Raw genomic sequence first — 26503 nt, 5'->3', positions numbered from 1 at the left:
GGTTACAGCAGTTTTTCTTTCATTGACAATTACACCACTCTCAGATTAATGAAACTCCACAATTGTTTGAACTAGGTGAAAAGCAATAACAGTGACTATGAATCAATGTTTATTAGTGGAGTTTTTATGATAATAACTTGCCTTGTAATGTCCTGTCCACTAGTTAGAACTTTATTATCATGCCCAGTCTCATGAATAAAATGATATTTATCTCTGCTTGGTTTAGCTATACAGCATATCTACACATAATGTTATTAATCTGTTATGTGGTGATTTTGTGTTTTTTAAGTAGATAAATTGAACAGTAGTACCTTAAGGATACGTCTGGTATGATTCATTTATGAAACCTAACACAGATTGTTAATTTATACCGCAAGACAAAGTTTCTTTATCCATTTTGTTTTTCCTTTTGATGCTGTAAGGGACAAAAAAAAGGGAATCTAAGTAGCTACTTCATGACTTTTTCCAGTGTTATACACATGGAACACTACACAGATTAGAGATAGGGGATTGCAAGGGAAGGTGAGCTGGGGCCGGGGGGGGGGCAGTATTCAGACTAATTTAAATTGGTGGTATAAATGCCACCAGTGCACCACCATGCCAACATGAAAATCATTGCTGTTAAAAATTGTTGGGGACTATGACCCCATTGACTTCCTCCTCAGTGTAAAAGTAATAATGAGGATTACAAAAGCGCAGACATATCCACCTATAACGGTGCTCAAGGCGCATCACAATATTACCCTGGTCCACGATAACCTGTCAAACATAGAGACAATCCCTCCACATGGTAGCAGTGAAACAGTGCCCAGCTGACAGTTTTATCTCACAGGTCTCCATTTATACACCTGGGGTGAAGAGAGGCAATGGAGATAAAGTGCCTTGCCCAAGGATACAACACAATGATCTGGCCAGGACTGGAACCTGCAAGCATCACAAGTCCACCAACTGCCTTAACCACTTGACCACAACAAATCAGGCCAGGACTCGAACCTGTAAGCCTTAGATCACAAGTCCACTGGCTTAACCACTTGACCACAATGCTCTCTCAGTGTAAGAGACCTTGGTATATCATGTGTTAACTGTTGATTTGTTATCGTGAAGATTCAATACCTTATAGCTTTCTCTGGCTCTATCTACTATGAATCTCATGTTTCTATCTCATGTTTGGCATTTAGATTCAGGTGTAGCACCCTCTGATATCACTGCCCTAGGTCTCTCAACACAAAGAGCTACTTTTACTACTTGGAACAAGTAAGTTTGCATTCATAGATATTGTGCATTTTGCATTATAACTAGGCAATTACTTCTTCCCGCTTGCAAACTTACTTTGTAAATTATATTTCCTATTAATTTGTCTGTTTATTTATATGTTACTTCCCCCATTTGATACTATTTCAGCAGTAGTTAAAGATGTCAATTAACGATAAAATGGAAAAAAAATCCATTGCTCAAAGTACGTCTCTTAGTGTGTTAAGCAATAGGGAAGGGCTCAAGCTTTGAAGAAGACACATGAAGGACAAATTCTATCATCCTTACCTAAATTGACATCCCAAGAACAATTTGTATTCAATTCTTACATAGATATTAATAGCAGAAAATGTTCGTAAATCAACTTGAAGCAAAATAGGTGTGTTGTCATGAATTTTATACTGACAATATGAGTCATTTTTGGTGTGGTTTATTTTGCACTCAGTCTTTGAAGGACTCCTCGTACAGGTTTAATATTAAAATCCATATGTGCTTAATGGGGTGGAAGAAAACAGGATGTAAATGATCTCTTTGTTGGAGAAAGGAGAACATTTTTTAGTATTTAAAATATATCAACCATATGTCTCTACCACAGAAAAACTGGTAAATCTTATCACAATTTCATCTGCTGGAACGATACCCGATCAGTGAAAAGAGCAGACAGCATTAACAACTCTTGGTCATTTATGGTAAGGAGTTTATAGGGGATTCAAAATGCTACTTTAATGGTTAATTTTTAGATGTACAATGACCTGGAGACATATTGAGATGACCAATGGGAGGGGGAAAATTGGCAGCATTGGGTGTAATACTCTGTGGTTTGAAAGTGATCTGCCATACATGTTATTCATTGCTCTGAAAATTTGTAATTGTAAGGTATTGAAGCAGTTGCATCATAAACAGGGGATATTTAATGATCTGGTCTATCCCCCTCTATCAGGGTCTTCGAACGGGGGCCACACTTCTCTACGGATTAAGTTGTGGAAGCAGGAGGTGGGAGACGGCCAGTGTCTTCAAGTTCACAAGTCAGCATGTAAGTATTTTTAGTCATGGTTGACCCTACCATTTCTTCAAGTTTACAAGTCAGCATGTAGGTATTTTTAGTTGTGGTTGATCCTACCATTTCACATCCATGTGCTGTTGAATATATTCACTCCAGGCACCTCTCCTCCACCTAAGAGAGAGCCATTTGTCAGCTATCTGTTTCAATATGGGCATGGCCATTGATTGAAAACTTGTCATTGACATAACAATAAAACATCAAAACCCATGCTTACAAAGATATGATGTAATTATGAAGGAAAGACTCATTTACTTGAGTTAAGTAGCTCAACTTATTTCAATTTTATAGGCTGAAGAATTTTAACGTAAGTTAGAATCTCTGTCACATAGACTGATTTTGCTGGTAACATTTGCTTTTTCTGTCGAGGTGAGGAGGGGGGGGGTGTGGTTGGCTGAGGGGGGAGGAGCAGTTGTTCATCAAAGGACCAATGATGTTGGTTTGGTTTGTCTCTGATGGGGGAGGAAGGGTAGAATGTGAGGTTTTCACCACAAATACCTCCATTACATGGACCAATGATGGTCATTGGATCTGCTTCACCTGCCTGAAGGGGTAAGGGTGATGGGAGGGGAGGGAGTTGTTCAGTTACATAGACATGTATACAAAAACGTCAAATATAATAAAATCATGTATTGACAGCACACATACTCTGTGAGTATTTATTTAAAAGTCTCTTGGACTATTCAATTGTAGAGAACCAGGCTTTCGTAAACAAAGTCGTTTGTTTTTGCATTGTTATTCCTCAAGGTTCAAAGATCACTCCTTTAACCTTCTTTACCATAAAGCACTTTATCACAGAGATGTGAATTAATTGCCTCTATCTTGGTAGTTATCTTTGTAATTAATTGGGTAAAGGTTAATTAGTAAGTCACAAGATTTGTATTTAGCTGTACTGACATATATGTATATACAGTATATATATATATATATATATATATGTGTGTGTGTGTGTATTGTATCATGATGTGAACAAGTAGAAATGAATTTAAAAAGAAAACATATGGTCTAACTTAAAGAATAACAGATATGCTTGCTATGAGGAGGGCAAAAAACAGACAAGTAGAGACCAATTTTAATAGGAAACATCTGGAAAATTAAGAGATATTGTGAGAAGAAACAGGTGGAGTAGGATAACTGAACAAATACCTTCTGTCCTGTTGTATCAAATAAATTAAAGAGGGTGGTGAGACAGTTGGGAGACAGTTGGGCTCCTCCATGTTTTATGTTCATTAATTATTATTCAATAAAATTGGAAAGAAATTGAACAATTAGCCAATCTTACTTTATCCAGTAGCTTTGCTAAAAAAAAAAAATTGATAACAATGGAAGAAGCTAAGAAAGAGAAAAATTTCTGGTATATCCTTATGATGTTTTCCGTTCTCATGTTGTACAGGTAACAATGAGGTTAGGCTGGGTTATAGATAATATACCCGAGGTAAGTTCAAATTTTCATTATTAATTTTAGGACTGCATCCTTTTGCAGTCGAACAATTATTTACACGTATGTCCTGTGTATGATTTCCTAACTGGGGAACATGGTATCTTGAAGTTAAAACACTTCAACAGATTTCTTAGATATTTCATCCGGATTTGTTGACCTTTGTTGTAATGAGTGAAAAGCTGTATTGCTATTTGTTGAGGTCAAAGGTTACTTTAATTTCCACAGTGTCATATTACGTAACTGTAATCGTATTCTTTGTCCTTCATGTTTTCTTGTAACTTTTTATATTTATGCAAAGCCATATTGTCTCTCTGTTGTATTAACTTTGTTAGGGAGGGATGAAAGAGTCTCCATTACTGTACTGTGGTTCATATTTTCTCTGAAATAACAAGTCCATGTTCAGATTGTGTACCCACAGTATTCATTGATACACTTGAATGTTGAATACAGTAATAAGAGACAAACAAGCCATTTTCATATTTTTTTTGGCATACACGGCAAGTAAGTTTTTTTTTTCAATTTTACAATATGGTCGTAAAATTGTAAGTCCATGCATTATTTACCAGTTATATTTCCTCACTCTCTACACTTTGTTTGCATCCTCTGGCATGATTAATTCTTTTGACATTTTCTTCGTCTCGTGACAGTTAAAAAAAGATATCGCAAAGGATCTTGTTCACTACGGTGCTGTCGATACCTGGCTGGTATGGAAGCTCACAAAAGGTACATTCATTTTAACCTCTAGATTTAAAAAAAGAATAGACAACTCCCATGTTAGAAACAGATAAAAAAATGCAGGAAATGAATTCACTTGAAATAACAATGCTGTAATTTATGAAATATCTGGACTTACTTTTGCAGCAACATTGTTGTTGAAGTTAGTATCATGGTGATGCCTCTCACGCAAGTGTATGTATGTAAGTATTTTACATCCTCCTAAAAGCAGGAACTCGCGAAGAAACCTCATTGGCTTATCAAAGCCGCAAGCTGACCAAAGTCAGTCTCTTACATTCATATTTAACGTCCATGATTATGAATTGTTAATTGTCAACAACTCAACGACATACATTAATCTGAGAGTGACTCAAACCGGGGACCTTATGATTGAAAGGCACCGGCGTTAACCACTGAGCTAACTCCTAAAGTGGATGAGTTTATTCTGCAGTTATTGTCGACAGATGATGACTGAACATCTAGCATAGAAATGGAGAATGGTGTCATCTTTGCCAGTTTTTACCTCTAATTGCAGGAAGGGTTTTTTTTTCCCCATTTTTTCTTGAGTCGTCAGATGTTGCAATCTCTCATAAATTCTGTCTTATCATATTTTCTTTTCCTTTTGTTGTAGGGAAGGTCCATGCCACAGATCTTTCAAATTTCAGTACCACGGGGATGTATGACGTTTTTAAGGTAATTTGATAAGATGTTTGCATTTTGGGGTGAAATCATGTTTGATTTATATAGAGCTTGGAAAGAAAACTACATGGACGTGTCGGCTCTAGGCTATCTCATCTGTAGGGAAAAGTGACATACAGTAAACATGTGGATTATCCAAAAAATTCACCAGATATTTTATTAGTTAAGTGAATCCGTAGGTTTAGGAAGTATAGAGCTCATCATAAACTCAGTCAATGTGACAATCATTGATGAATAAAATTCAGACGTTAAAAAAAAATCAGAAAAAAAGAAATCTTTCGTAGTAATTTTCAGATATACAAAAGGGAAATACCTCTTTATACAGTTGTCATGCTAAGAGTTTTCATTTTAGTGGAATGGTCTGCCTCCCTGTTATAAGATGTTTTCTGATCATAAATGAGTAAACCCCTTTGATTTGTTCCTTCTTTTTCTTCCAGAAAGGTTACAATAACATTCACATGGCCTATTTAGGTCTTCCCACTAACATCCTTCCAGAAATTAAAGACACAAAGTGAGTCAGCTTTTTCCCCCTCTTTTTCATGACTATTTGGTTCAATTGGGTGGACATTTCTCTCATGCCAATTTCATGTACAAGCTGTTTGCGTGGTTCAAATTTGACGTGGGGGCTTTGTATTAATGAAAGGTCAAAGTTCAAGCAATCAAAACAAAAGAATGTTTCACATTCCAATATACTATGAGCTGCATATCTACAAATGTTGAAGAGAGGCTTTGCTTGTATCTTGTTTCCTCATAAAAATACAATGTTGCCCGGATAACTTTTATAAATTAGGCCTCCACATTTTGTGACCAGTGCTTTGTTTGCATTTTAAGCTATGAAAGTCCTTTATTATAATGATACGCTACCTTTTACTAAGGAAGTGTAAAACCAAATGAAATATGTATTATCGTTAGAGAGATATATTATTCTAGAGTTCAGCTGACCTTTCCCAAAAGTTTTACAAAAGCATTGGTCAAAACTCCATGGTGGTGCATGTGTTTGTAAAAGAGGTGGGGTGGAGGGAGGTGAAGGGGAGGGACAGCAAGGACCTCTCAGATATCGACTACTTCCTCACACGGATGAACAATAAGTATTAAGTTTTTATTTTTATTTATTTTTATTTGTTTGTTTTTATATTATTTTAATTTATTTTTTAATTTATTATTTTTTTAAATTTATTTTATATATTTTTTAAAACTTATTTATTTATTTTTTATTATTTATTAATTAATTTTTTTATATATATTTTTTATTATATTTTTTAATTTATTTTTATTTTTTGTATGCTGTTTATTTATATATATATTTTTTTAAAGTATTCAATTTTAAAAGATTTCATCCCAATCATATTACCTATAAAGAGTGATTATAGTCAACTTTTATCTCACAGATCCCCATAGATAACAGTTGAAAATGAACAAAAACTGTTGATTTATTTCTCTTCTCCTCTCACAGCGGTGACTATGGAATAGTAGATCCAGAATTATTCGGTGCCTCCATACCCATCAGGGCTGTGGTGAGTATTTAATTATTCCATTATAAGCCTGTAGACATTTGTCCTGATGATGGAGCCCAGTTCACATACTTAAAACATATTAGGAGGTATTTGGAACCGGGTTTATATGAAATATTAAAAATGATCTATTTGAAAGGTTTATTAACAATTTATAGAGAACTGATAGTTCTATTGTCATTATTGTTTTTTATATTTTGCATATCACAGCAATGATGGATTGCCACCCAGCAGAGATTTAACTGAAAGGCATGGAGAGTAAATGAACCCTGCTTTGGAAATTGAATTATTTCATGTGAAAAAAATATCTTTTTTTCCATAGCATGTTTTTAAGTCACAAAAAAAATGGTTTTTATGGATAGTGTAACAATGTTAAAGACAATTTTCATTTTTTTTCCATTTTTATATCTAGATTGCTGACCAACAAGCTGCCATGTTTGGTCAATGCTGTTTCAATGAGGGTGACATCAAGCTTACCATGGGGACTGGATCATTTCTAGTAATAAACACAGGGCCAAGACCAACTGTGCCGTATGATGGTAAGTCATCGCATGAGCAAGGTGCTACATTATTTGTCTGTTTGGCTTCCCATGGATGATACGCCTAGTACAATAAATAGAACGTGACTGAATAAACAGACTGAGATCTACTATTTAAGTACTTGTACGGATCTATATAGTTTTGTATACCTGGCACTAGTTGACATCTGACTTTTCGCATGGCTTGCAGCCGTATTAAGGAGCTTGAAGTATCTCTTGGATATGCAATTACATTAGTAAACTTTGAGGTAGACCATTCCAAAGAATGTACAAAGATGTGACTGTGTTTTATTTATTGTAAGCCTCTACTTAAAGTGACTGGTGGCATTCTATTAATTTCATGTGAGAACGTCTTTCATGAATACAATCATATGCCGTTTGCAAAGAAAACTGTTCCTGTTTATCCCAGAAAATAAACATCTTTAGTTATGTTAAATCAAGAAATAGCTTTATTTCAAGTGCCAAGTTGCTGGTGATGTCATTGCAATATATATTAAGCTACTTTCGATATGTCAGCAACAATGTATGTTGTTAGTTTGTCATGTTAGCTATTGTTGTGTTTGCTATTGTTGTGTTAGCTATTGTTGTGTTAGCTTTTGTTGTGTTAGCTATTGTTGTGTTAGCTTTTGTCATGTTAGCTATTGTCATGTTAGCTATTGTCGTGTTAGCTATTGTTGTGTTAGCTATTCCAAATAGTTTTGTGTTACAGTTAGATTACAGCTACTCTCTGTTACCTATAATTACTGCATGATCGGGCAACCATATTCACAAAAGATGTAACAATCTTTGTTGTGATCGACTTCAGAAGCAAAGAATGTAAGATCCAGCTATTATGTAAGAATTCGTCTCTTCCTGTCAAGGTGCATATCCTTTGGTCGGCTGGCAAATTGGTAATGAGATGACCTATATCATGGAATGCAATGATGCAGATACGGGCACTGTGGTTGAATGGGGAGTGAAAATGGGTGAGTATGGAGGTTTGATTGGAGTTAATATTGGCAGTGCGGTTATATACCTCATGTAATGTAGCAATGCGAATATAAGCACTGTGGTCGAATGGGGAGTTAAAATGGGTAAGTATGGAGGTTTGATTGGAGTTAATATTGGCAGTGCGGTTATATACCTCATGTAATGTAGCAATGCGAATATAAGCACTGTGGTCGAATGGGGAGTGAAAATGGGTAAGTATGGAGGTTTGATTGGAGTGAATATTGGCAGTGCGGTTATATACCTCATGAAATGTAGCATTGCAAATATAAGCACTGTGGTTGAATGGGGAGTGAAAAAGGGGTGAGTATGGAGATTTGATTGGAGTGAATATTGGCAGTGCGGTTACATACCTCATGTAAGGTAGCAATGCAAATATAAGCACTGTGGTTGAATGGGGAGTGAAATGGGTAAGTATGGAGGTTTGATTGGAGTGAATATTGGCAGTGCGGTTACATACCTCATGAATTGTAGCAATGCAACTATAAGCACTGGTTGAATGGAGTGAAAATGGGTAAATTATAAAGCTGTGATTGGAGGGAATATTGGTAAAGAGGTTGCAACAACAATCATTAGAAGTGAAGCCACCCACTTTTCCCACCCCCCTTTCCCTCCCCCCAAGAAGAATATCTTTTTGATTAAGATGGAAACAAGACCTGATTTATTGATTCCTCTCATCCCTCAGGGTTCTACGATGATCCTAGTCAGAGTGCTCCCGTAGCTGAATCAGTAGCCAACAGTGGAGGTGTATGTTTCGTTCCTGCATTCCAAGGACTTCAAGTGAGAAGATTTGACTTTGTTCTCTGTGAAATTTTCATATCAGTTTAGGGAATTCCATATAGCCTTCTGTCACTTTGAATTTGATTACCATGTTGTGAAATATTTGACATAATTTGTGGACACAGCTTTCTGTGAAGTTACTGCTATATCAGCCGGTTCGTTTTGAAGGAGAGGTTTGGCACGAAGGAGGAGAATGTTTGTAGCAAACAGAAAACTGGCATCGTTAAAAGATCAAGTTTAAATTTATATTCGAGAATCCTTGCACATGATCACCCCCACCTTCATAGTGGGGGTAGAGGGGGGAATCAGGGTGTTCATTGTTGATTCGTCAAACACTGAAACATCTTAGACTATTTTCATGATATTGATGTACAGTCAGAATTATCACTGTTTTCATTCCAGTATAGTCATGACATATTATTTTTCTTCAACTTGAACCAATTGTAACATATAGATGTGATACAATAATAGAAAACAATGGTCAATAAAATGGTGAATACAAATGTTTTTCTACAAACATGGTGCACGTCAACACTTTGAATATAAATATTGCAGCTCTGTGTAAAGGAATACATATGTGTGTTATGTTTCCATAGTTTAATAAGCCTAAAGATCAGATTTTATCAGATTTTCTTTTCATTTTCAATTTTCATTTTCAATGACACTGGTAGATTTGCTGATGGCTTGTAAAATTTTGCACTAAAGTTGCTACTTCAACTTTATTCGATTCTTGCAATATTTTACATAGTCAAATCTTAAATCCAGATTTGAATTATGCATACCAACATTCGTTTTCTTTTTTTTTTGTCGCAGGGTCCTATTAATAATGGTGGGGCCTGTGCCTCCCTTCTGGGTGTTACAGTGGATACAAAACCAGGTCACATTGTTAGAAGTATGTTAGAATCTCTTGCCTTTAGGTGAGTCGAGCTAATAACCCATTCCGTGATTTATCTACCACACACATGCGCAAAATGAAATTGTCAGGTCAGATTAGTAATAAGCTATAATAGCTTCAGTGTTATATGGGTGACATGCCTCTTTTTTTGGATGCTATTAAAGATGCCTCTTATTTGGATGCTATTAAAGACGCCTCTTTTTTGGATGCTATTTAAGATGTCCCTTTTTGATGCTATTAAAGATGCCTCTTTATTTGGATGTCATTAAAGATGCCTCTTTATTTGGATGCTATTAATGATGCCTCTTTATTTGGATGATATTAAAGGATGAAAATTTCTTTGCACAAATAAAGCATATGGAAGTCGCTTAATTGTTCAAGCTTGTAATTTCTTTTTGCTGTTTTTAAGTTTGTAATTGCCCAGTCAGGGGTAAGGTGGTTCATTTAATTATATGTATGTATTACATAAAAAGTTTGAACTTTCTCATGAAATCCCATGCCTGCTTCTTTTGTGGGTTTACTGAGTTTGAAACGCAAGGTACTGTGGTTTCTGCTCCTAGCTGCTGCTCCAAGCAGAGAATAGCTCAGTTTGGTAGAATGCAGGGCTTGTAACTATGAGGTCACTTGTTTTGTGTCCTGTTCTAGCCATAAATCTCATTGCTCTTTTCAAGCTTGTTTATAATTTCTAAGTCAGTTTTGACATTTCTGTGTGTTATTATAAACTCTCTACTAGTCAGATTTGGTCATTATGTCTTTGCAGGGTCGTTCAGTTGCACAAGCTTGGATTGGATAAGTGTCGCACAGTCGTAAAACAGATCATATGGTGAGTCACATGGTAAACGTTAAATAAAGAAATGAAAAGGTAAACTCTTAGGAAACTATTGTGGAATTTAGAATTATGTGGCTTTATGGAAGCATCACATTTTAATAGTTGCTAGGTATGTTGCAATTCTACCATGTATTCCCGAGTGGCCCCCTTGAAGAGCCGAGGAGGTAATCGCAGCCTTCTGCTACCGTTCCTGCTTGAGATCCATCGAGCAAACCCAGGTTAATTCTCTTCAGGAAGTAAATAAAGGACTCGCACCTGTAGTCTCAAGTATCCGAGCACAATTTTTCTCCTGCAGTGCTCTCTCTCACTCATGCTATTCTGGTTCGTCACCTACTGAGCCATTTCTGTTCAAGAGGACAGATTTGGTTATCAATCAGTTTTTATATTTGTTCTGTCTGGTGATTTACGGCAGCTGGTTAAATGTTGAGATGGAAATGAAAGTTTAGGTGGTTAGAAATAATTACAGAAAAATTGTATGCTTTGACTGTCGTTGAGAAATCTATGATGTGCGAGCCACAGTTATTATGATTATGATTATGATTAATTTACAAAATTACGTGTAGATCGATAGGTACAGTGTAGTATATACACATGGACCGTAGTTCAGCAATTAGGATAAACCACAAAAGTAGAATGTACTGGTTAGTCTGCTACTGTGTAGTATGTATAGAAGCTGTGAGTGAAGTAAACCAGCAGTAAAATACATCAGAAATGTCCCCTTGTTATGTCTCTTTAAGCTGTGTCCTCTTAGAAATGTCCTCTATAGTTAGCCACAGCAGTGAAGTGTATACTTTGACTATCACTGAGAATCCTAACAAGCTGTTAGTACAGTGTAGGGTTATATATGTTTAGTGCATTGTCATCATGTGGTTAAGGCAGTCGGTGGACATGTGATCTAAAGCTTGCAGGTTCGATTCCTGGCCAGATCATTAAGTTGTGTCCTTGAGCAAGGCACTTTATCTCCATTGCCTCTCTTCACCCAGGTGTATAAATGGGGACCTGTGAGTTAAAACTGTCAGTTGGGCGCTGTTTAGCTGCTGCCAAGAGGAGGATTTGGCTCTATGTTTGACAGGTTATCGTTACCATGGTATTATTGTAGTGATGGGCCTTGAGCACCGTTATAGGTGGATATGTCTGCGCTTTATAAATCCTCAATATTATTATTATCATTATACATGAACCACATAAAATAACATTGAAAAAACTACAAAAATGCTGTCTAACCCATCTACAACTGGTTATCTGTTTAACAACAACACTGTTTAAACAATATTGAGAATAATAATCAGCCTCGAAGGTAGATAGTTTGATAAGCTAAGAAGCCACTCGTGCACATGAGAGAAGTGGAATGGCTTGTCACAATAGTTGATGTCAGGTGGCTATCTAAATTGACAGGTTCTTTAGCTCATTTTGGATTTTGAAAATTTTGAATACCATTTAAGATGGTAAAAAAAAGCACCAAATTCTTGTGGATGAAAGACCCACGTTACTTTTTCCGACCAGGGAATCGAACCAGGACCTCCCTTTAATATCCACTGCACCATAGAACTGGTAGAAGCAAAGAGTGAAAAGCAAAACCACACTTTACAACCTACTTACAACAAATTACATTACAGGTGATAGCACAGATTTTATCGTTATTGTTCTTGACAGCATTGATGGAGGAGTGAGCAGAAATAGCTTCATCTGCAATCTCATATCAGGTTTGTTGGAATGTCCAGTCGAGAGACCAAGAAATCTTCAAATGTCCTGTCTGGGGGCAGCATTCATGGCCGGATTAACAGTTGGTATGTAATTGTCTGCTAACTTCAAACAAGTTGAATGATCATGAGAACAGAGAGAGAGAGAAAGAAACCTTCGAAACAAATGAGCAACATTGTTACTTATTGATATGCAAATTGTTATAATATGGTCCAGACAATAAGCCCTTCACTTGCACCACAGATATCAGAGAACAAGAACAGGAGTTAGATCCATCAAAGTCTTGTTGTCTGCAAATCCAAACCTGTTGTCATGGTATCACAGTTTATATATTGCACATATCAAATCAATAGATGAAAAGTTAGACAGATATACTCAACTCACATTCCTATCATGTCTACTTTTTTTTAAATATTTTTTTTAAAGGGATTTGGAAAGACAGAGAAGAGATAAAGAACTTGAGAACAATCGATACAACTTTCCACTCGGAATCTTTGAAAGAAGACTACAGGGTAACGATCAAAGCTTGGGAGAAAGCAGTAGATCGATCGTTGGACTGGTACTCGGAGAGTTCCTGATGCCTACCATAACTCTCGGGTATCCCGTCAATTTGCCCAAATAGATTTTATAAAAACAAATATGAAATAATGGACAAAACGAGCACAAATCAAGTTTTGTTGAGTTATTAATTTCATTCAAAATAAAGTACCGCATTTATATTCAGAGAATTAAGGTTCAAAGGCAGAGTTCCATTTTCAATACAAGGCACAGGAATCAGCGTCTATAAAGTGAACTAAAGTCGTGTGCTTTTCAGATGCTCAAATTATATCATTTTGAAAATTCACATTTTTTAATTTTTTTTCTGTGTTAAAGTCATGCTTTTATTCATTTTTGAACTATGCTTAACTTCCAAACATATTCTCAGGTCTTTCGATGCATCATCTTCTTCCTGAAGTTGTTGAATTTTTTGCCTTTTTACGATAACTTTTTTCATTTTCTACAATTATGCATATAAGTTTTCTTGCACAAATGATGTTTATTTGTGTATTTAAATAATGATGTGATAATTTAAAACTGGCTGCTTCCATGTCACGGTAAAGATGTCCTGTATGGGGCGATTTTTTAACTCCTTTAGTCCGAGGGGGATAGCCAAAATATATCACGCTTTTGTTTCTATTTGAAGTAAAAAAGTACTAATGCATGCAGAAATATGAGCAATGTATGGGAAGAAGATATTTTATCTTAATTTAAGATTTATTAATTATAATTGTTAAATACTTGGTTTAACAGATGGTCCATGTTATAGTCTTCCATATTATGCTCTGACACCTCGTGAATTTTCTAACGGGAAATACGTCCACGGTCAGGCAACTTTGCACCTCCTCACTGGTAAACAGTCAGTAAAAGGTTTTTTTGGCAGATAAATTGAGAGAGTATTAAAGGGAAGAATAATGAATTTGTAGGATCGTGTCAGGCTAGGTCATGCTAACTAACACAGTCTGGGTACATACCCATTGATAATAAGGTGATACACACTGTGAAACAACAGTCAAGAAAAGTCTTGCTGTATGGTATGTACTTAAAGGTATTTAGTTCCTTGTAATACGTACTACAAGATCTAATTGGATAAAAAAAAAAAGTGAAAACCACTAAACAGTCAGCCGTTAGACTGGTGTGGACAATTTTCTTCTCTGGTATATATTTCTCTTTGGAGGTGTATTGTTTAGGCTGTAAGGACATTGAAGTATTACTCACCTCGGTAGTACATTCCATCTTTAGAAATGTTGTATATCATGGACAGTTAAACAGTCATCATAACTGCCCCCAAATATGCTAGAAATTCAAATAATGGTCACTCATACCATCCAAACTTCCATTCCATTTCACTGCCATCCTTTTAAACATATTGCCTCATTAAGATGTCTAATTGTTTGACACTATTGAATATCTGTGTATAATTTTAGGGAGTCAAAACCTTGAAAAGAATACAAACCTATTACTGAATACAAATTGATGAACTGGAAGACTAGTTTTAATTTCTACTACTTTGTTGCCGATAATTAAAGAATTGCTCAGAGAACCCTCTGCCCACCACCCTCCTCTCTTCACATCTTCGTGGGGGCGTTGTGGTCAAGTGGTTAAGGCAGTGGACTTGTGATCTAAGGATTACAGGTTCGAGCCCTGGCCAGATCATTACGTTGTGTCCTTGGGCAAGGCGCTTTATCTCCATTGCCTCTCTTCACCCAGGTGTATAAATGGGGACCTGCGAGGTAACTTGTAAATATAGTTGCGTGCGCCGGTTTGTGGCTGCACCCTATGGGAAGTCCCCCAGGGGACACATGGTTGTGGTGCACTGTGTGCCCCAGGAGAGATTGATTGAATTGTGCACACTTTGGTGTGTGGGTGTGACAAGTTACCAATGACTAGGGGTTAAGTTGTAAAGTCGTGTGAGGAGGCTTTAGCCTCATACAAGACTGTAAACCTTCAACTTTAACTTTTTTCAACACCACTGAATATCTGTGCATAAGTTTGGAGAGTCAAAACCTTGGAAGAGATAATTTTTACATCTTTAAAGCAAGTTTGACCTTTGGGTAATAGTATACATCAATAAGGAACTTTTGAGGGGAAAAGCCACATGATTAGATTTGTGTTTACTGGCACCGATGTATGATTGGTCTTTTATTATCTAAATAAGAGGCCAGAACACCTCTTTACCTTCCTGTTAATGATTATGTGAAATGAGATTAGCAATAGCTTTGGGTTTGAGAGCCTTCACCAGTGAATCTAAATTTCTAGTATTCATCTTGTGTTTCTTAAAACTCATCATTTCAAATCTATTTTACATTCCTCTCTTGTAATTCTATTTTTACCCAAGTATTTGTAACTCATTGATTAAGCACATTCCATTTTTATATTAATTTTTTATTGTTTTCTTTGGATTCAATCAATTTCAATTTGGTTTTGATCAAAAAAATGAAAGGCCTGGTAACCATCCTGCCTCTCAACTTGTTACTAGGGTCATCAGTGTTGCCCCAAGTTTTGTCCCGCTAAAGCTTTGCATGACTTAGAAAAGAATTTACATGAATAGAAATAAAATAATGCTAAGAGTAGAAGTTTGCCAAACAGTTTTTATAAAAGTCTCCAAGCTTTTCTCAGAACCTAACAGCTGTTAAACTTAATGATAAAGATGTCACAGTTATGTAAGACGCTCTGATGCAGGTAGTTAAAAATTAAAGGTGTTTCTACAATGCGTTGCATCAGTAAAGATGGGCATTAACTGAGCTAACAGTATGAAATTGCGACTAGTTGAAAGAGAAACTAACAAAAAAAACGTTTGTTCTATAATTTATTGAGATTGTTATTATTTCTTCAATAAAATATTGCACTGACCCAGGAAATAAAACCCCCAAAACAGGAAGTAAACACCAAACAATCTTACTTTTCTGAGACAAGTAAATAAAGAGCTCTAGTTGTTTTTTAAATCCAGAAAATTAAATTTGAAGTACATAGAATACTTGGAATAACGGGCAGATCCAGGACTTTAGAAAGGAGGGTGTGTGTGGTCCTGGGTACCTTGAAGTAGACTGTTGTAGGGTTGTACTGTTGGGGGGGGGGATGTGAATTTGTGCATTCTGATTCATATTCAACCCACACAGTTGTGCTAATAACTACTTTCATATTTTCTTTGGTGTGGGTTAAAAGGGAGGGAAGGGGGGGGGGGAGGTGTACACCCTCACACACCCCTGGATCCCCTCCTAAAGACTGCTGGAAATTTCAAGAAAATACATCTCTTAAAAGTACATCTCTTTACAATAACTTGTCATATAAATAATATCTGATTGTCAATCATTGAATATGAAGAGTATTATTTCAACAAAATTATATAACTGAAATATATATTCATGAATAAGTATAATTTTGGTTTTTGTTTTTACTGAATACAAGTTGAGGAAGTGAAAGACTAGTGTTATTTCTACTGCTCTGGTGCCGATAATTACAGAATTGCTCAGACAACTGTTCCCCCCCCCCCACCCCTCCTCTCCTGACTTCTTGTAATCAAAGAAATCCATTCATTACATATATCTTAAAAGGAAATAAGCAATGTAATGACAGTTGAATATTTTCCAACTTGAGAATATTGTGTGAAAAGAAATCAAGTACCTTAACCAACTATGAAACAGGTAGCTAAACAAATTTAGCAAAGCTTTTAACAAGGAAATAAACTGGTGTGAAGGAAGAACAGACAAAACCAAAGGACAACAGTGGCCATGCCACCCCCACCCACCCCCTCTCCCCAATCCTTGCAAAACAAAGGAAAGGCAGACAACATATCTGCTGTGTTTTGAAGATTCCAGTGTACACTACTGCACCCTTTAAATACTTGCTTAAAATATTTTACATAAATATTTGTGCCATGTTTTTCATACTTGCCCTTGGAACCTCTACTGAATCATGGGATTTGATAACATATCAAATGGCAGCTGGAAGCCTCCATTTACAGTTAATATAAGAGTTTCAAGATGAAAACATGGTACTTCCAATTTGTGTATGATGTTACTGTTGATTTCACTGGCATTTTTAGTTCACTTGAATTAGCACTAACAATTATCTCCATAATCCCAAATAATGTCAGACAACTATTCATAAATTAAAGATTTTTAATTATAGATAACCTGGCTGAAATCACGTCTACATTTTTCAGACTGGTTCGTAGAATTATTCGGGCCGACGGCCCACTCGAGATGGTTTCTCCTCATTTCACTTTCCAAATAAGTCTTCAATGCTGACATGAAAATTTCAATGCGTTGAATGAGCTTTGGCAGTGTGTGATGAATCCGTAAACGTGTGAATCCTTTCAAAGATGAATGAACGTTTTTGTACGTTTCAAAACTACTGTGACAAACTGTCCTCCCTCGGACACGGCTCTGATGTGCCGTAATTAATCTGTTTAATTTTTATCGCCGATATCCTTACGTAGAAGCGGGAACATATCTTTCCTTGTGAAGTGCCCACAATCAGAACATGCTTCGGAAATCGGGCAACGAAAGTTGCCATGACGACGGTCGAGAAAGAAAGGATATATCAGACCGCAAGACTAAACAACCTGTCCAATTGCAGAGGAGGATCCCAATGAAACGGACTAACTCTTCTTCTCTCTAAGATCTGTGAAGGCCTTATCCTTCTTTAAATTCTCCAAGAATTGAAGGCTGACATACCTGGAAAGCAAACAGGAAAATAATTTATAACCCAAAATTTCCTGGCAGTAAGTCAATCACATAATCAAGGATAAAACGCTACATATTCTAGGGTGAAACACTACACGCCAGCTAGGGCATTACGGTCCCAAAGTCATCTTTCTCTAGTCATTCCTCATACTAACAAAGTCACATATGGAGATTGTTCTTTCAGTGCAGCAGGTCCTAAACTCTGGAAGAAGCATTTGAAAACTTATCTTTATAGGCTTGAGTATGGGCATTAATCTTATTCACAATAAAATTGTTTTATTCACATTACTGTGCCCATTTTTATGTATATTTATATTTTTATGTTCTTTATTGTGGTTTATAACCCTGTCTTATATCATGTTTTTACTTTTACTGCTGTTGTTATTACTTTTAGGTTTTCTTAAGTTTGGTATTTTTATATTCCAGGTTTTGGTTCTTTTGTACAGTGCTCTTGAGCATGTTTTACTTTTACTGCTGTTGTTATTACTTTTAGGTTTTCTTAAGTTTGGTAATTTTATATTCCAGGTATTGGTTCTTTTGTACAGTGCTCTTGAGCATGTTTTATTTCATGATAACACCACTTTAATATATGGTATTTATTTTATTATTATAAGGAAAAGGTAAATATAAATCAAGTTTACAATAGCATAACAAAACATTGTGTGTCCTTAACCCTTCCTTTTTCAAGGGTTTTAAGATTAGTAAGAGCAGGACAGGGGAGAGGGGGGAGGGGGGTGGTTCTTTGCTTTCCAATGCATGTCACATTATATACATCATCAGAAGTTGGAAGTATTCAGCAATCACAAATCAATATTTTTTACATATGACATAATGCTGTATATAAAACTTTCAGTCGATCGTAAATAATTTAATTATTCAAAAGACCACCGAATAGATGTAAAGAAGCAAAGGGGTTACTATGTTGTGGAAGGGAATGGTAGGGGTAGGGTATGTTGGGGGTCAGGGTAGGGGTTGGCTTGGTAGGGTGAGGTGAGGTTATTTTTTAATTCTAACCTGACTGCATGATGGGGGACAGCAGATGAGAAGATGGCAAATAATCTGAAATCCTTAGAGTTGATTGCAAAGCACTTATGATCCAGAGCGTTCATGTACGTTTCCTCTGCAACGTGGAGAAATGTCGACGGTCGATCCCCCGACGGGTCTGGTTAAGAAGAAACGACGAGATGCAGAGTTATCGGGACCAGAAAGATGATTAGGTAATCGTTGAAATAGGAAGAACAATCTCATGCATGATATCCAAGTTTAGTCTAATACTGCCATTCCATCTGACAAATATTCCATTTATACATAGCAACAAATAAACAAGGTAATTTTAGGTTACATTCGACTTGTTAAATCATGGATTTTTTCAGACTGGACTTTTAACAACAGCATTGAGCCATACGAAAGGAGCAGACTGGGGCATATAGTCGATATGGCTCGGTGATCCAACTGATGACACCAGTCAACAATTCAGAGCAGACTGCAGTCATTCACCATGGACAAAAATTATCAGATTAAACTTAGCACAGATTTGTAGAGGCCCAATCTCCCCTCACCCCCCCTCCCTCCACCCCCTCCTCTCCTTGCAGGGGAAGGAGTAGATTACACATGTTTTTCAGTCAATTAACCTCTGAAATTTAAAACATTTATTTTTTATGCTTAGCTTTCAATCCTTTTTAGTTTCACTTATTGTGGCTACTAGCAGATATGACTGAACTGGACATTATCAAGGAAGCTATGCCACCTTCAACTGCAGTTGCAACTCGCACGTTCAAAACTAGGAGAGAAATTCCACTTCCTTTAGGAGAATGTTATGCATGAACAGAAATTTATACAAAGCTTAGCCTTGCAGAGCAGAGTAAATGTAGAGATGACAGGCGTGGCCTACTCTTGCATATTGTTTGCATACATTAAAGCCACCAGGTACACATTGTATCGGCACACATATGCACCTTAAAACATGGTAGAATGCTTTATTTAATTAGGTGCAAAAATTATCTTAGCTGAAATTGTATAATTCTAACATAAAACCAAATGAGTCCCTCTTTCAACAAAGATTCACAAAACAGAATAAAAACCCCACATAGTGAAAAATGACTTATCATCTAGTGAAGTACCTTTTCTTTCAGGACTGTGAATTACAGAGAAGATGGATCCCACGGTATTCCTGTAGAATGAAGTCAAGATACGTCTCCTCTTCTGAACGGTCAGTGGCCTCCTTTCGGCCATACTGCCTTCGACGATCGGTAGTTCACACGATGAAATGCACTTATGTTGTTCTGTATTTATCACAAGGAAACTAGTACAATAAAAAGAGAAAGAAACTGAGAGAGATAGATAATACCTTCAAGTTCAAAGGTATTGCCTTAAAACTGTAGAATGCTAAGAAAATTACTAGTAGACATTTTCAAAAGTACACTCCTGGAGGTTTTTGTAGAGTAATACCTATAGGGGTTGTTTGCAAGGTTGCTTACTGTTTTTTTCCTGTTAAGGTGATCTACTTCATTTCCATAAATATAGATGTGCAGGTATTTTGGTGGGGGTGGGGGGGGGGGGGTGATGGATGAGCTAGAGAGGGAATTGGAGAGGATGCTGCTCATACATTTTGTTTACTTTCACTGGTGGTCTGCTGAACCAGTTTATATAAGCTGACTTAATGTGGAAAGCAAACTACATCTTCTAATTAACTATCCGTCTTAGATAATAATGCTTTTAATAGGAATCTCACATTGCTAAAATTCAGATACATCATATCTGGAGATGGAACATGAGTACATTTAAGATTTATTTTCTCTCTAACCAATTATATCTTCATTTAGATGATTTTAAAAAGTGTTATAAACTTACCCGAGTATGCCAGGATCGATAGGAATGGTCTTTGGAATGTTAGTGACCGATGCACGCAGGCAACCCTTCAGAGTTTCAAAGTGGGGTAACCAATGGGTTTCAATTAGCTTCGATTGCACTGTTGAAAGAGTTGGAACGTCCAGGCATAGAACGCTGACCACCAGACCGGACAGTAAGTGGACACTGATCAATCTGTGAGGGACCTAGAGAAGAAATTAAATAAGAAAATTTGTTCAATGATAATTTTACAACCACTTGGGGCCAATTTCCTAATACTAATATCACTCTATACTGTCCTCCCATATCATGTTTAAATTCACTTGTACTGGCAGTATGAACAGTTCCTAACCTTTATCCCACAGAAACAGAATAATCATACTGCTCATACTGTCAGTACAAGTGCTTTCAAGCAGGATATGAAAGTACAGTACATAAATATTGTCCCAAGTGGGTGGGTAATTCTGTTTGATTTTCATGAATATTCATGTCATCATGTCCCTTCCATTTTGTCATATCCACCATTTTTTTCTTTTTCTTCTTTTTTCTTCTTTAGAAAATGTCCCTGCTGAGTGACAACTGATCAAAGATTACTGTATGTACATTGGAAATCTCAACCAATTTTCAGATTCTTGCATTAACAACTGCAACAACATTTTTGCTGTAATCCTTAATGAGTAACAACTACGAAGGAAAAAAAAGGTTCGTCTAACTAAAATTGCATCTGACATGCAATTACTGTACGAGGGACTATCCAGCAAGAAAATTGAAATTGTTCACTAGCTTCGCTACAGTACATTAATAAATAGTAAAAACTCCATACTTCAACTGAAGGAATTACTGTTAAAGTCAGCATTAAAAAGAAAGTTTTGCATTTATAAATAACATGAAGATATCTGTTAAACAATTGAAGGAGAAATTTCCATACCATTGTCAGTTCACCACATGACACTGAGCATTCCAAACGATAAACACATTAAAAAAAAAATCATAAAAAAAATAAATATAACATCTAACATTTTTGTAGAAAATGTATCCTATATAATGTCAAAGGTCATTTCCTGCACACTTCATTCTGGAATGGCTGCAGCAACATCTAGCAACAATAGTTGAGCTTCAAACAACCATATCGCAAATTTGGACAAAATATTCTGATATGGAGATTTCCCATACGAATATTGTGTATTTTGGACTTACGGTACACGATTCACCAGTTTTGTTTTACAAACTGTTTTGTTGTTGCGATTATCCTTCATGTGTATCACTTATGTCTCTCTCATCTATGCTGTAAGTTTTGGCCCGAGTTTCAATAAGAGTGAAATACATATGAAATTCTCTACCCTCCAGCCCGATCACCTTTGTCATATAGCCATTGTTCCAGGGAAGAGGTTTTCAGAGTGCAAAAGGTTTCATCGTTACCTTTGGGCTCGCGTGCGGCAAATACACTGGAATGTCGCTGGCCGAGTTCTTCGGTAAGGAGCGTATAAACCTGCATAACAGCATCATCTCCTGGCCGCTGAGGCTCCACCATTTAGGGGTTGCGACCAGCAGCCGACCGTTACAGTGGACGCAACCGAAGGTGCTGTCGCACTCCATCACAAAGCTTTCTAGAGGTTCCTGAAACGATGTCAATGAATGGAGAAAAAACAGATCATCTACACAGGCATAGATCCTACGTTTGGAACTATTTACTTACTTCTTAACATTTTTTATTTTTTACTGCGTTTAGGGTTCTATTTATTATCGTTTAGTATTGGGTGTTTATTACTATCTGTGTTAGGCTTTTACAACAATTGTCTTACTGTACTATAGTTTCTCATACTTATTTATATTTAAACATTGACTATGATTTAATCATTTTTTTTTTTTTTTTAAAGCTATTTAACTATTTACATACTACTGAATTTATTGGGACTATATGTTGTTCCTCTAGGCTTTTACATTTTATGCCTTATTGGTTCTATATATTTAATATTTAGGTTTTTGTTACTATTTGTTTTTAGGTTTTACATTTGTAAAGCGCTTTGAGCAGCTTTGCTGATTATGCGCTATATAAATATTACTTATTATTATTACACAGGTGGAGATGAGATTGAAGCGAAATCTCTTTCAAGGCAAGAAATATATGTGGACAGTTAAAATGCCAAACTTGGTTAAAGGAAGGTAAACTTTAATGCCATGTTAGACTATGCTATTTATAATAAAAAAGTAAAAAAATGCTCAGCATATGAAAAAACAACTTTCCTTCCACAGTAGATGATCACTGAGTAGTTTCTTATTATAAAAGGAGGCAAGGTTTTCAGCAAACACCTGGTTTTCCTTGTCTTGTCTTTAATACTTTGATTTGGCAGAGGAGGTGAGAGAAGGGAGGAGGGAAAATGGTAGGATAAAATTGGGGAAAGGGAGATGGTAACAGATGGGGATGTACAAAGAGGATTGGATGGGGGGGGGGAGGCGGAGGGGGAAGGATGATGGTGAAGAACCTGCGTATCAGTGTATTACCTGCAATGAAGCTACTTCCGTGGTGGACACAACCTCAACAGTCTCACAGATACTGTCAAATACATGAACATCTTCCAGCAGAGAGTCTATCACAGGATAACAAACCTGAAACGTGAATACACATGAAAATGAGAAAATAATTCAGGGCAGATTTATGAAGAAGAAAACAGTCCACTTCCAAACATGAGCTTTTTTAAGAAAAAAAAAGGATATACGATTGAATACAATTATGTTCTTGCAAGAGCATTTTTAGATTTATTTCCCCTTCCTTCTCATTTTTGAATAATTATCATTATTGGTTATCTTAAGTGAAAAGTAGACAGCACTACATATATCTGCTTTCAAAGTGTGGCAGTGCTTCTGTTTGTGGTAAGTACCAAGATGTTTAAAACATCTGTCATAACATTAATGTCACAGACTGACATTACTGTACACTATTTGATAGCGAGGAGAAGTTGTGCTGTAAATGCAATCAACTGCTTTAACTTTAACTTCAGCCTTTATCCTTGCACGACTTCGACCGTGACTTTTGTTTCATACATTGCGCTTCCCTATCCACAGCATTTTGTTCTTATTTATAGCGTGTCCTCTGTTTTCTGTTCTCCTTCAAGAATTTTACCGCCAGATAAAGATGGTCAAATTTGATAGTACAAAACAAGTACCAGGTCTTTTTTATATCCTGGTAGCTAAATAGACTCCATTCGAGATTTCCACACTGAAAACTTACTAAAAAGGTACAAAATTAGTAGAGAAACTACAAACGTCTTCATGAAGACACTTCACAGAGCTCTCCTCACCCTTAAATCCCTTCGAAGCCTTTCAATGTTTCTTAATCTAGAAATGGTATCCAGTCCAAGATACATCACCTATGAGAATATGAAAGGATACAAGTATATATAAAAGATAACAGCAAAGACCCGATAACAGCAAATTCAAACACAAAATGTGAGATTTCAGATAAGGAACACATAACTCAACCATAGCTGCCAAACAGCTTAAAAGGATTGAAACTTAACCACTTATTCAGAGTTCAGCTCGATGCCATTTCTGACAAACCGATTGACTTCTGTATCAGATATAATGTTTAGTGTCTGAGAAGATTTAAGAATTAATTTATAGACTAAATATGCCTCAGAATGTAAATAATCTTTGGTGGGGGAGGTGTTGATCCCCAGACCATTCCCGCCCCCCCCTCCTGTACATGAAACTTAACTTCAATGAAGCCAGGGCTATGTTCCATCCATTTGAAAGTTCTCGATATGCTCCGTTATTGTACATGCGTGTACCTCTGAGATAGCTAATTTAACTTGGGAGGTTCAAATCAAAGAAACTAAAATGACTTTCAAGGGGTTAAAATTTGGGTGTTTCATGCAGGACTAGAGTAGAGATTAAAGTCTTTACTTACCATAGTCTGGAAAACATGCTCTAAGAGTGTGTTAGCATGCACATGACTACTGCCATCATCACCTTGCACTAATACCAGGACAATGCTACAAATGATAAGATAAGAAAAATATGACTGACTCAGCAGTTATAAACATATTTTTGTATTCTACTTGCCAACCCCCCCCCTCCCTTTCCCCCATTAGTGCTGACACACCGATGTGAAAATCATAGCTGTGAATATTGTCAGGGATTCCATGATAGGTCCCCCTCCCAATCCCTCGGTCCTACAGTGTCTTGGCACCATAAGATATATATTTGACCTTGTTGAAAAAATTATTTCTCTACAGACTGAGGGTCAAATTTTTACAAGGTGGTGGTTTCATGGCAATGATAACAGTAATACCTCCATGGAATGATAAATTATCTTTCAGTTAAAGAAAAGCTAGGCTTGGATGGTGTTTAAATTTTGTAAATATTAGTTATATACATGCAATACTTGGTGCCAACTCTTACTGAAAACTAGATGTGGAATGTCTACTTGAAGTGATTTATTATTCAACATGTTTTTTACATTAGGTAAATGATATAGCCTAGAGCCATCCTAGCATACTGCAAGTAGATCTTTTGATATAGGTCTAAATTAAAGTGAGGAAATGGTACCTGTCATGAAACACTCTCCAAACAACTTTTGATTCTTCTGTATCAGTGGTCTGTAAGGTTACTCCATGGTTTTGTGCAAACATCTGTACTCCATAGAGCATCCCTTGTTCAGCAAACGCTAGCTGAAGGGAAAAGGGATAGCTTTTAGCAGCATTGCCATTTTGGCAGGTTTACAGGCCAATAATGTCAATTTTTTTTCAAGTTTCATTGGCAGGAGGAACATAAAACGTCCTGCCAAAGAGCATTTTGGTGTATTTTTTTGGCATTCCTTTAACGGCCTACCAATTTAAAAGAAATAGTAGCTGAAAATTCCTCTGAAGAACATTGATTTCAACTCTTTCATGTTGTTCAAGTCCGACTCATGTCAGGTCTCAGGACCTAGGCGTAGTAGTACAGTATAGTCAGTATTGCGAAGTTCGGCATACTGCGAGGTTCGGACACCCTAAGAAATACACGATTTCACCATGAAAATCTACAGGAAGAGTCAAATTTCACCAAAAAGTACGAAGCTACAGTTATTTTCTGTCCAAAATGACCCGCGTGCAAGAAATTACTTACATATTTGTCAATAAAATGACGAAGATCTATGAAGTCTGCTATAATTACTGAAAGAGCAACTGCGCCACCAATTTTATCACCAGCGCCACACTGTGGGTTGCGTGTCCGAACTTCGCAATACTCTAGCAAAGAAATACTAGTTCCACAATCACGAAGAATCTTCTTGGAAAACAACGTGAAAACAGTTTGCAGGAAAGAAAGTTTGGCCGTGTATCGTACTATAACAAAATTCTCCCACCTTATGAAGTATATTTTCAAATGATTTATACTAGAAGATTTAGTTTTGGGGTGTTTTAAGTCTTAAGTGTCCGAACTTCGAAGTCACCATGCTACTAGTAGGACAATACTGACTATACTAGTTGAGTAAAGCGTTGGTGAAAACATTGGATTTTTTTAAAACAAGTTTCACTTCCTTATGTTCATCTACGAGACCATAATTGCAAGGAATTGCGAACCCACATAATAACTATCCTTATACAGGGTCGATTGTCATAAAGTAGCAATAATTTCTTATTTGGCGTTATTTCACCTAATTGTTATGCGATGTTTATATTTGATTCGCTAAATCCATACCGCTAGTAGTAGTACTACCAGGCCTTCTGTAGTGTAGTTCTGTGCTTAGCTGGCGTTAGGCCTATACACAGTCCACAACTCCCTTCACGTTAGCCAGAATAATTTATAGATTACACATATTTTTTATGTTCTTAAATTACTACCAAGTCCCAGCAGTTTTCGAACATTCATTTTGTATACGCACAACTCTTACCGGTTTGGCAGATCCTGATGAACGCGAAAAAAGTGGCACACCTCCTTCGTTTGTCAAGCAAACCAAGTGCGCAGCCATTTTGAATACATGTACAAGCTATAGCGCCATCACGTTCTGTATCAAATCCTCAGCGGGAAGCCACCACAGAAGCA

At 36.5% G+C, this 26503-nt stretch overlaps 2 protein-coding genes across 2 annotated transcripts in view; one reads left to right on the top strand and one right to left on the bottom strand.

The window, feature by feature from the left end:
• Nucleotides 1-15750, top strand: part of LOC139975159 (glycerol kinase 5-like) — a 20970-nt gene extending 5220 nt beyond the window's left edge. Inside the window, exons 4-18 of the mRNA XM_071982818.1 lie at nucleotides 1179-1254; nucleotides 1847-1940; nucleotides 2192-2284; nucleotides 3705-3746; nucleotides 4400-4475; nucleotides 5098-5159; nucleotides 5603-5676; nucleotides 6619-6679; nucleotides 7089-7215; nucleotides 8076-8180; nucleotides 8888-8982; nucleotides 9796-9899; nucleotides 10638-10700; nucleotides 12360-12493; nucleotides 12834-15750. Of these exons, the coding sequence (XP_071838919.1) occupies nucleotides 1179-1254; nucleotides 1847-1940; nucleotides 2192-2284; nucleotides 3705-3746; nucleotides 4400-4475; nucleotides 5098-5159; nucleotides 5603-5676; nucleotides 6619-6679; nucleotides 7089-7215; nucleotides 8076-8180; nucleotides 8888-8982; nucleotides 9796-9899; nucleotides 10638-10700; nucleotides 12360-12493; nucleotides 12834-12985 (1358 nt within the window). The 3' untranslated portion in view covers nucleotides 12986-15750. The remainder of the gene's footprint in view (nucleotides 1-1178; nucleotides 1255-1846; nucleotides 1941-2191; nucleotides 2285-3704; nucleotides 3747-4399; nucleotides 4476-5097; nucleotides 5160-5602; nucleotides 5677-6618; nucleotides 6680-7088; nucleotides 7216-8075; nucleotides 8181-8887; nucleotides 8983-9795; nucleotides 9900-10637; nucleotides 10701-12359; nucleotides 12494-12833) is intronic.
• Nucleotides 14098-26503, bottom strand: LOC139975164 (protein fuzzy homolog). The gene is made up of 10 exons (XM_071982824.1): nucleotides 26352-26503; nucleotides 25028-25149; nucleotides 24387-24471; nucleotides 23779-23847; nucleotides 22982-23086; nucleotides 21899-22096; nucleotides 20483-20685; nucleotides 19753-19934; nucleotides 18647-18794; nucleotides 14098-17623 (listed from the first exon to the last, which is right to left on the bottom strand). Exons 1-10 carry the CDS (start codon nucleotides 26427-26429, stop codon nucleotides 17548-17550), a joined length of 1266 nt encoding a protein of 421 aa, XP_071838925.1. The 5' UTR covers nucleotides 26430-26503; the 3' UTR covers nucleotides 14098-17547.

This window comes from Apostichopus japonicus, chromosome 10 (assembly GCF_037975245.1).
Source record: "Apostichopus japonicus isolate 1M-3 chromosome 10, ASM3797524v1, whole genome shotgun sequence".
Taxonomy (NCBI): domain Eukaryota; kingdom Metazoa; phylum Echinodermata; class Holothuroidea; order Aspidochirotida; family Stichopodidae; genus Apostichopus; species Apostichopus japonicus.
Note: the sequence above shows the minus strand (reverse complement) of the source record. Positions and strands in the feature narration are given on the sequence as shown.

Coding starts and splice junctions, on each gene's coding strand:
- LOC139975164 (XM_071982824.1), bottom strand. CDS start 26,429: ATGGCTGCGCACTTGGTTTGCTTGACAAACGAAGGAGGTGTGCCACTT. Junction 22,097..22,981: donor CGGAAGTAGCTTCATTGCAG/GTAATACACTGA, acceptor ACATCGTTTCAG/GAACCTCTAGAAAGCTTTGT. Junction 20,686..21,898: donor TGCCGCACGCGAGCCCAAAG/GTAACGATGAAA, acceptor TTTCTTCTCTAG/GTCCCTCACAGATTGATCAG.